The sequence below is a fragment of the Sinocyclocheilus rhinocerous genome, unplaced genomic scaffold, assembly GCF_001515625.1.
Source record: "Sinocyclocheilus rhinocerous isolate Xijiao unplaced genomic scaffold, SAMN03320098_v1.1 scaffold1142, whole genome shotgun sequence".
Taxonomy (NCBI): Eukaryota; Metazoa; Chordata; class Actinopteri; order Cypriniformes; family Cyprinidae; genus Sinocyclocheilus; species Sinocyclocheilus rhinocerous.
This window is the reverse complement of record NW_015656027.1, coordinates 323,071-334,095: the sequence shown is the minus strand read 5'-3', so window position 1 is coordinate 334,095 and position 11,025 is coordinate 323,071. Positions and strand designations below refer to the sequence as shown.

The 11,025-nt window shown below is 39.5% G+C and overlaps 1 protein-coding gene across 6 annotated transcripts in view; it reads right to left on the bottom strand.

Moving 5' to 3' along the window:
• LOC107719295 (serine/threonine-protein kinase 11-interacting protein-like) overlaps window positions 1-11,025 on the bottom strand; it is a 56,119-nt gene that overhangs the window by 21,726 nt on the left and 23,368 nt on the right. For all 6 annotated transcript variants that reach the window (XM_016526696.1, XM_016526695.1, XM_016526694.1 and 3 more), the window contains 5 exons: window positions 6,571-6,739; window positions 5,383-5,537; window positions 4,974-5,289; window positions 4,487-4,587; window positions 4,168-4,265 (listed from right to left, as the gene is read on the bottom strand). In XM_016526696.1, the coding sequence (XP_016382182.1) occupies window positions 4,168-4,265; window positions 4,487-4,587; window positions 4,974-5,289; window positions 5,383-5,537; window positions 6,571-6,739 (839 nt within the window). The remainder of the gene's footprint in view (window positions 1-4,167; window positions 4,266-4,486; window positions 4,588-4,973; window positions 5,290-5,382; window positions 5,538-6,570; window positions 6,740-11,025) is intronic.

The following is an 11,025-nucleotide window of genomic DNA, read 5'->3' as shown; positions in this document are numbered from 1 at the left end:
GTGTAGAGGGAGAAGAGCAGTGGGGAGAGCACACACCCCTGAGGAGCTCCAGTGCTGATGGTGTGGGTGTTGGATTTGAGTTTTCCCAGCCTCACTAGCTGCTGCCTGTCTGTCAGGAAGCTGATGATCCACTGACAGATGGAGTTGAAGTCAACAAACAGGATCCTTACATAAATCCCTGGTTTGTCCAGATATTGGAGGATGTAGTGCAGTCCCATGTTGACAGCATCATCCACAGACCTGTTTGCTCGGTAAGCAAACTGCAGGGGGTCCAGCAAGGGTCACATAATGTCCTTTAAGTAGGCCAACACCAGTCTCTCAAATGACTTCATGACCACAGATGTTAAAGCAACAGGTCTGTAGTCATTTCATCCAATGATTTTTAGTTTCTTGGGTACAGGGATGATTGTGGAGTGTTTGAAGCTGGAGGGGACTTCACACAGCTCCAGGAATCTGTTGAAGATCAGTGTGAAGATGGATGACAGCTGGACAGCACAGGCTTTGAGGTAGGCTGGAGAGACACTGTCTGGGCCTTTGGCTTTCCTACTCTTTTTTTCTGAAGAATTTGCATTCATCATCTTCCCAGATCAAGTGTAGGCTGAGAAGTAGTAGGGGGAGGGTGTTGATGGCTGTGTTGTGAGACAGTCAGATTAGGTGTGGGGTGTGAGACCAGGCTTTTCAAACCTGCAGTAAAACTCATTCAAACCGTCGGCTAAAAGTTGATTCTCCACAGTGCTGGGGGATGGGGTCTTGTAGCTGGTGATGGTTTTCAGGCCCTACCACACTAATGTAAGGTTGTTGCTTGAAAACTGTTTTTTTTTCAGCTTTTCAAAGTAGCTACTCTTATCTCTCAATTCAGTGTGTATTTGGCCTGTTTGTTCAAGGCTTTGTCCCCACTCCTGCAGGCATCCTCTTTGGCCTGGCGAAGCTGTTTGAGTTTTGCACTGAACCAAAGTTTGTTGTTGTTAAATGTTAAATAAGTTTCTGCTTGTAGGCTGAAAGAAGATGAACCAAAGATTGATCAGAGAGTCCCAGAACTGCTCGGGGTACAGAGTGGTATGCATTCTTTAAAACTGTGTAGCAATGGTCCAGTATATTGCTGTCCCTGGTAGGACATGTGATGTGCTGTCTGTATTTTGGCAGGTCGCGGGTGAGATTAGCTGTATTAAAATCTCCAAGAATGATAATGAAAGAGTCCAGGTAATGCTGCTCTGTGTGTGTGATCTGATCAGCCAGCCGTTCTAGTGCAGCGCTGCGTCACGTCAGGGGGAATGTATGCACTCACCAGAATAAATGAGGAAAACTCCCACGGTGAATAAAAAGGCTTACAGTTAATAAAGAAAGCTTCCAAATTTGGGCAGCCCATTCTTTACACGGTCACATCTGCACACCAGCCTTCATTGATATAAAAACATAATCCACCACCTCTTGTTTTCCAAGACGACTCGGGGACGTGATACGCTCTGATTAGCTGGAAGCCATTAGATGAAGCTCGCTGTCCGTGATGGCTCCGTTCAACCATGTTTCCATGAAGAAAAGCATAGCAGAGTTTAAAAAGCCCTTGTTTGTGTGGGGTAAGAGTAATAGTTTGTCTGTTTTATCTGCTAGGAAGTGGAGATTCACCAGATGAATGAGCGGCAGCAGAGTCCTAAAACTCCGCTGTCAGAATTTCATGAGCGCAGCAGCGCGATTCCCTCATTTGCGTCGCTTGGAGCGCTTGTATCAGATTGCAGCTCCTCCAACTAGAATGTCCAGTGAAATGTCTGAATGCTCAAAAGTCGGCAAAAAGTTACTTGGTGTGCTATTTCTGATTGGTGTGCTATTAGGGAATTCGTCCCTAGTAAAGCTGATCGGTAAAAAGTTACTTAAAACAGGACAAACAAACAAAAATAGTTAAAGTACCAAGGAGCTACAAACTGAGGCAGCCATGCGCGGCACCATCTTGTTCGAAATTTACTACGTGCTGCTTTGCTGGCCATAAATGCCATTTTGACCCTCTAACTCTAACACTTTCTATTCTATTTTAATTCTACTTTATCTATATTTATCTTATTTGTATTTGGGGGCAAAAGTGTTGCGTTTATAATTTTGTTCAGTGTATGTATATATATATTCACGACTGCAGTTAATCGCAGCTGTATCCTGAGTGAGCTGAGAAGAGAGCTTATCTGATAGCGAAATTATCTTGAGACATAGTGCTTCCTTTAAGTTTCCTCGAGGGAGAGTGGTTTAAGAACAGAAAACACAAAGCGCTGTAAGAAACTTTGCTTAGCACACCATTATCTTTGTTTATTATCAAACTGAGGCGCCAACTTTCACCCGAGCATGTGGATATTATTGTTTTTCTCAAAAATAACACGTGAAACAATATAAACACAATAAACATAGGCTGACTTGAGAGTATGTACGTTCTGTACTGTAATTGGCATGGCATGCTTTATTTTTTCTGTTTGCTCTGCTTGAGCTTGAATGCTTTTGTTCTTTTATATGCACATATATTCTTTTAGTTGAAAGGCTATGGTGAGTCTGCTGATATACAAAAATACAGCATTCTTATTCATGTGATATTGCTTAAACAAAAAAAGATATGATAAGTATGTTGAATTGGTGGATTCTAGAGATAATGGACCATGACATTTACCCTGCTGACACATACAACTCACAATATTGCTGAAAGTTTCAGTGTTTCTTTTTTTCTGGACTACCCATTCCCAGCTGAAAGCTGCTCTTTCAAAGCCTGCATTTAAATGTGCACTAAGCAATATTTGAAAAATGCTTTTGACCACAGTGTCAGACTGAGTCCCAAAACACAATCGCTGACAATCAGCAGTAAGGGGCATGTCTAGTAATGATAGGGAGAAGAGAGTGCTCAGTGAGTGCACAGGACGGATATTAGCAGATCGACTATAGATAGCGAGAGATGGCAGATAAAAAAAAGAGGAAGATTTCGGAGGAACAAAACATTAAAAAGAAGGGTTACGATAGGGTTACAGGCAAGAGGTAGGACCCACATAAATATTGGAGCAGCTTTCCAGCGGTGGAGAAAACTCAAAGAGCGGGAAGGCCTGGAATCGGACGCAGAGGTTGGTTTGTTTCTTCTTGATAGGTGAGTTACATTGATTTTGCTTTGTTTCACAACTACTCTGTGTTGGCTCTTTCTTGAATATGCTGAGGCCGGCAGGCATAGTAGATTCCGCCATCGTCGCTGCCAGGGTTGTGTGCATACGTGTGGGGCGAAGTTATCAAAATAGGGGCGAGGTCCTGTTGGGGTATGGGCGTGTTTGTTTTGGTGCTTTCAAATATCAACATTGTTTGGCAAAATTCGCTCAGTGCACCTTAAAAGGGTTACTCCACCCCAAAATGAAAATTTTGTCATTAATCACTTACCCCCATGTCGTTCCAAACCCGTAAAAGCTTTGTTCGTCTTCAGAAACACAATTTAAGATATTTTGGATGAAAACCGGGAGGCTTGTGACTGTCCCATTGACTGCCTAGTAAATTACACTGTCAGTCAATGGCGGGGAAAGAGTTTTAAGAAACAATAAGAATACTTTTTGCAAACAAAGAAAACAAAAATAACGACTTTATTCAACAATTAGTCTCCTCTGTGTCACTCCACATCACAGTAGCGCCATTTTGTTGAATATCAACAAAGAGCGTACGCTCTTCTGTGTCAGCCGCGCTGCACGATGCGCTGTTTTCGTTCAAATCAAAGCGTAAATACACGTAGAAAATGTATCCTTGTGTCGCGGCTGACACAGAATAGCATACACAGTTTGCGTTCAGCATATATTCTCCAAAATGGCGCTACGGTGATGCAGAGAGACACAGAGGAGACAAACTGTTGAATAAAGTCATTATTTTTGTTTTCTTCGCGTACAAAAAGTATTCTCGTCTCTTCATAACGTTACGGTTGAACCACTGATGGCAGACGGACTATTCTGACGATGTCTTCCATACTTTTCTGGACCTTGACAGTGTAATTTACTAGGCAGTCAATGGGACAGTCACAAGCCTCCCGGTTTTCATCCAAAATATCTTAAATTGTGTTCCGAAGATGAACGAAGCTTTTATGGGTTTGGAACGACATGTGGGTAAGTGATTAATGACAAAATTTTCATTTTGGGGTGGAGTAACCCTTTAACTGAAGAAATTCAAGTTGCTTACTCAGACTGTGAGGTGATTTCTAAGATGTAGATGTACTGGTCCGACACAACCATAAGAGAATGGAACTCCACTGCATCCCCAAACTTCACAATGGACATCTGAAATGAAAATAAACCAAGAAAATGATAATATAACTAATTCCAGCTTCTCAAACAGAAATGTGGAATTACTTCAAACACTTTACTTCTAATTGGAATTTAAACTTAAAGGGAAATACTGCTTCTAAACTGTGAGAGAGTAAAAGGCTGCTGTGGAGGGAGTTTAAATGTGTCTCTATGTGTTTGGTTTTATTGAGGGCATTGTATACATGTTATCTTGCCTTTAAAAAGCAGCGAAACTCCTCTTCTCCCCCAAACACTTCCACATCCAGGAACAGCTGAAGCCGATGGTCCACCATCTCTGACAGCAGGTCAAACTGAGCTGAAATGAAAATAATGTTTATGTTTACATCCCTCAATGGAATAAAAAAGTACAAGGTACTATGCCAAACATTAGGATTCATTCTCTGGTAAGAATTTAATGTGTGGCATCTACAAATACAAGAGGAAAAAGAAAACTATTACTTCTATACATTTTGGTCATGTTTAAAAAGCACTCAGTTTGGTCAATGAGTTTCAAAGCTACACTATTTAACTGGCAATCCTAAAATAGACCTGAGCCCAATAACTACAGATGTTCTTGCCATTTCCAATCACAGTCTGAATTCATCCTTTTCAGGGTAGTTTTTTCTTCTTTAAACAAATTCTCATTACTGTTACCCTTTCTAACCACTCCACTTATCTTTATCCCAAGAGTGGACCACTTACCATTGTTGGAGCCTTCTGTGTACTTTGGTGACTGTTGGTCCTGATGTTTTTGATAGCTGTTGTTGCAGGAATTTTCAGCCACCTTCTCCTTAATCTCCTCTGAGTTACCCTGCACCTGTCCATCAGTTGTGCTGAAGTTGATTAGTTGAGATGTTCTCTGATCAACCCATGTCTCATTATGGTTAGTCAAACAATTAGACAGGAAGTTATGGGCTGTGTGGAAGTAAGCTGTGGCTCCCTCTGTGGAGACCTCTGAATGCTGAGGCGAATGGAGTGGGCTGCCACGGGATAGCAAAGACTGTCCTGGGACCAACGCCTAAGGGAATTAAGCAAATTAAGTGAGTGAAAAGAGAACATTAACATTATACTGTCATGGAAATATCAAGTCAAAAAGAGCATAAACCCAGACCTCATTGAGCTTGGGTTGAACCATGTTGTCCCTGTCATCAAAGGTAAAGTATCTGGCATCATTCTGTTCAAATGGTGTACTGGTGGAAGGAGCTGATTGGGCAGCCAACTGAACTACATGATCACTATTGCACTCTAAGCAGATGACAGTACAACCTGCAAAAATAAAAAGAAAAAATAAATACATTAATTAAAAAAAGGTATATAAAGATAAATGCTCCTATCCTGAGACATCTAAGACCATCTAATACAGCTCAAGTGCTCAAATGGCAGCAAAAAAGAAACTCAAAGAGATGCACCTACGCCATTCAAGGTAACACTCACTACAGGACAGAGTGTTCAACATACTCTTTGCTTCAGATTTATTTTAAGGACGTTAATGCTCTTAAAATAAACACCTTCACTGAACTCTGCCCCATGCAGAACCAACTATGTGTTTGGCCTAGATGATCCGCAGGACACCAAGCAAACAGACTGAAAGCAGCTGAACAAATGTCCCAGAACCTCCGGTTTGCATGTCAAAGCACATTTTAAAACTATGCAGCACTGCAGAGGTGGAGGATGAACTGTGTATTAAACCAGTCATTAAAAAGAAAATGGCCTGCAGGATGTAACAGTGGAGAAAAAAATATATAAAACTATTAAGTCGGTTACGCTGAAAATAGTTCATATGATAAAATTATTGGCTGCCTAATGGAGTCCCAAGATAAAAAGCTCTCACACCCAGTGCTTGGCAACCATTCTGTATTCATGAAATTCTTTGGTAGCACATTTAATCCAGGTTCTCTCATGTTCCAACAAGATGATCACCCAATCATGGTAAGCATGATTCATCTTTTCTGATTAACTTTATCTTGTGTTGAAAGCTGAGATGTAAAAAAAAGATCAGGACCAAAAAAAATGTCACCATGCTAATAACCAGTATCAATCAACTCGTGTAATCTCAACTATTATGGGACATTAGAATATTGTGTTTAATTGCAATGAGGTGGAGGCAACCACAAGCTAGTCATGCTAGAGAGAATGATTGTAATTGCTGTAATACTAATGAGAAGTGTGTTGAGAGTTGCATGTGTTTGTACCACTCCCTGGAATGTTCTGGCAGGAGTATATGTCCGCCTATGCTTCCAGGGCCTTGCTCATGACAGAAAAATAATTATCTTTATGACTGTTAGGGCCATATGCTTACGGTCATTCCTTAGCTCATCCAGGTGGCTCAGGCTGCTGTCGAATTCAGTTGCTGGCTGGCAAAATTCAGTCTGACACTTTAGGCACTGTAGCCAAACTGTCTCTGGTCTCTCCTCATCCAACTGCTGCTTGTTTTCCTCCACGACTTTTGAGAGAACCTCCACTAATACCTGAGGAGTCAGAATTCTGAACTCAATTAGGTAACATCATGTTGCTCTAAATTTTAAAGTTCTATCAAAGAGTCAACAAATTGTGTGGGAATGTGTCAAAAGAGATTTAAAAATATAGCTGCAAGCAACAATTAAAGGGTCAAGCACAACATAGGTAAAATGAAGAGCAAAGGAGCTGTCCTTAATTTCTCAGTATAAAGACCAGGGCCCGTATTCACAAAACATTTTATCTTACCACTAAGAGCTCTCCTAAATAGCAGTAAAAGTTTTTAGCTAAGAGTTTACGCTTAAAACCTATTCACAAAGCTGCTGAGACAAACTTTACTAAGGAATAAAGAGAAGTCTTAAGCTAAGAATAAGGGTGGGGTTGTCCTCGTTGCTATGGATGATCTCAGCATGCTTACTAACTATGCACACAGTGATTGGCTGATGGGGGTGGAGTCTCTGTCAGAGATTTATTCATAGAAATATTGTAGAGCACGATATTATGTTGCCATATTCAAATAAAGGTTTAAAATGCAGGCTAAGTGTCACTAATTAAATAAGTACATGTTCAGCTAATTGTCAGCCTCTTACATGTCTGCCTCTCAAGAGACTGCATAATTTAAGTGACAAATTATGTATTATAACTATTTTCAACTTGACCGCAATGTTTTATTCTCCATTTAATACATTTTGCCCGTACATGAATGAACCTTTATGTTATGTCATCGCAGATTCAAATATATAAGTTATTTATTGCAAATAATTTATTTATTGCAAGATATTTATTGCATTTATGAAGAAAAGGCTGTCGCCTGTTGCCTCAATGGTGTACAGTGTCTTTGGAAGGACTGTTGAGGCAGATTGCCAGCAACAACCATTTTAGGATTGTTTGTGATTTGGCCTTAGTGACTTGGGAGTTGTCTTGTCTACTCCTAACTTTTCACAGATTTAGGAGCTAGTTTTAATGATAAAATGCTTTGTGAAATACTCAGAGCAAAAATTTAGGAGTTCTAATTTTAGGACTGACACGCCCTTTTTTTTTTTTAAAGATGTTTTGTGAATATGGCCCCAGGGTTCTCCAACCCTGCTCCTGGGCCCATATTTATCAAGCCTCTGAGAATTACTTTCAAGAACGTTGCTAAGAATTTACTTAAGTGTAAAAAATTTCTTGGCTCAAAGCTGCGCTTAAAAGTTAGTTATCAAGCATCTCAGTCGTAATTTAAGCGAAGTGTAGAACAAAATCTTAACTGTCAGTCTTAGAGTTGATTCACAACACTTTGTTGTGCCACAAACGGGATTTTGGATGACGAAACACGCATGGACCAATCACTGAATAGATTTCCTTATTTAAGAATATTCTCATATGAATTCACATCGAATGGTTAAATTCCTAATAAGAGTTTACATTCAACACACATTTGACAATAAATAATTTTCAAGAGAATACATTATGGTAAGGAAACGAATTGTCATCACAACCTTCAATTTAGGATTGTGCCGGTAGACGATAATATTGTGTATCGACGATAGTCAGAGATATCGCCTGTGGCTGATTTCTTTCCCAGACAACATCAGGTCCATGCTATTGCTGAGTAACGACAACACGGAAACATATCGAAAAGGTTAACTTTAACCATGAAACCAGATCGGCCGACCTGTAACGTTACACTCTCACTCAAAGGATGGACGATCTGACAGGATTGTAACTATGAGGTGGATTACATCTAACATGTATAGTAAAGACAAACTCGCCGTGTCTATCTAGTCATGATGAAGATGTGTATATACATTTCAATTTCAGCAGGCAACTATTTTTACAGCTACATTATTGTTCCGGCCACAATTAATCACAACAATGTATATACAATTACAAATGATTATATATAAATCGTTAGTTTGTTGTTTTACACACATGCACACAGACATTATTTCATACACGACATAGTTGTGAGATGCAAGAAACATAGACATATGGCAAGAAATCTGTAGACGCGCCCATAACATCAGAAAAGGTTCAATAAAGCATTGTCTTTTGTTAAGAAGTGTGCGCTGCAAACGCAAGCATTTTTGACGATCGTTTCTGTCCAGTCTGCTCGTTTGATCACGTTTAACCACAGCTGTTGTCGGTTTTTTGTCTGGCAGTGGCAGCAGATACGTGATCAAATTTCTAATTTGAGGCTCTATTACGTCGATTCTGGCACACAACATCACAACAAGATGATATTTTAAGCTCCTTATGTAGCCGAATCTGCGCTGGTTTGAATGGGCCGCCTCCAGTTTCCCCTTTGTTTTGCTGCCTCCAGCTAGCGCTGTGACGTCGGCTGATCCTAGTTACCTGTGGTTGGCCTGGCCGTGCGTCACTCAGAAAACAACAGGCCAATCAGAAGAGAGGATTAATGAATATTATGAATATCATGAATATTAATTAGACGGGCCAAAATCGACCTGTTCTCAGCAGAGCTCCTGAGAGAGAAGCTGTAAAAATATATTGAGATGGGTTTTGGTACTTATACCACAAATATATATTCTTAAGGACATCAAAACCTAAAATAAAACTCCAGAAAGGTGTAAAATATGGGACCTTTAAAAAGCATTTTTTTTTCTTGGTTATGAGAATGTTAGGGAAAACATTAAGGGAACATTACATTTGATAATTTAGCAAACATTAAGGAAATGTTACTTTTGAATGTTCTCTGAACCATTTTGAGTGTTTAAAATGTATTTTCTTTTAAATCTTAAAAAAAAAAAAAAATGTTCTTAATTATTAGAATGTTACAGAAAACGTTACATTTTATAATTTTGCAAGCGTTAGGCAAATGTAACTTTTAAATGTTCTCTAAATGTTTGAAATGTTAAATAAAGTGTCAAGACAAATGATAAATAACTAATAAATAAAATGTTTCAGAAAAACGTTCCATGAATAATGCATAAATAATGTTATTAAAGACCAGATAACTTTGAATGAAGATTCTAGCTGACCCTAGTTACCTGTGGTTGGCCTGGCCGTGCGTCACTCAGAAAACAACAGGCCAGTCAGAAGAGAGGCTCATGAATATTAATTAGACAGGCCAAAATCGACCTGTTCTCAGCAGAGCTCCTGAGAGAGGAGCTGTAAAAATATATTGAGATGGTTTTTGGTACTTAAACCGCAAATATATATTCTTAAGGACATCAAAACCTAAAATAAAACTCCAGAAAGGTGTAACATATGTGACCTTTAAGTTTGAAAGTAGGAGTAAATTTAATGAATTCTCAGCACTTAAGACTAAAATGGCACTTTGAAAAGCTTGATAAATACAGGCCCAGGGCCCGTATTTATCAAGCCTCTGAGAATTACTCTCAAGAAAGCTGCTAAGAATTGACTTAAGTGTAAAAAAATTCTTGGCTCAAAGCTGCACTTAAAAGTTAGTTATCAAGCATCTCAGTCATAATTTAAGCGAAGTGTAGGACTAAATCTTAAGTGTCAGTCTTAGAGTTGATTCACGACACTTTGCTGTGCCACAAACGGGATTTTGGATGACGAAATATGCATGGACCAATCACTGAATAGATTTCCTTATTTAAGAATATTCTCAGATAAATTCACATTGAATGGTTAAATTCCTAATAGGAGTTTACGTTCAACACACATTTGACAATAAACATTTTTCAAGAGAATACATTATGGTAAGGAAGCGAATCGTCATCACAACCTTCAATTTAGGGTTGTGCCGATAGACGATAGTATCGTGTATCGACGATAGTCAGAGATATCACCTGTTGCTGATTTCTTTGACGACAGCAAGACGATTATTATTATTATTATTATCCGTCAAAAATATAGGCGCCTATCTTTAGTAATGCAGCGCGGAGAACCGCTTCAGAAACTTGCCACAGCGCTGCTGGTGAGTAGCCGGGATCAGCTCCGGTGGCCGTGTCGGAGCTGTAATGCGCCGCAGACGTGTGCAGTGTAAATAAGGGGTAAGAGATTTATTCATGATACAGTGTAGGTAGCTTCACTGATTATAACGGGAGTGTTTTTAAAGAACATATAATATTACTGGCGCTAGACTGAAGTCAGTTATGATGTTTTTTGGTAATGTAAATATTCTTTGCTCATTTTCTGTTTGAATAACTGAGGAAATGTAACTCATCGTCAAACATTTCAAGAACATTCTTCCTCTCCTGAAAGATTTGCGCACGTCTCTGTCTCCTCAGCGTCATCACAAGCCCCTACTGGCAACTCCTAACCACTTGAGAGACCTCTCGAGCTGTCTTAAATAACTGGGAGAGTAAGAGTGATTCTTAGCTTTAAGAAATTT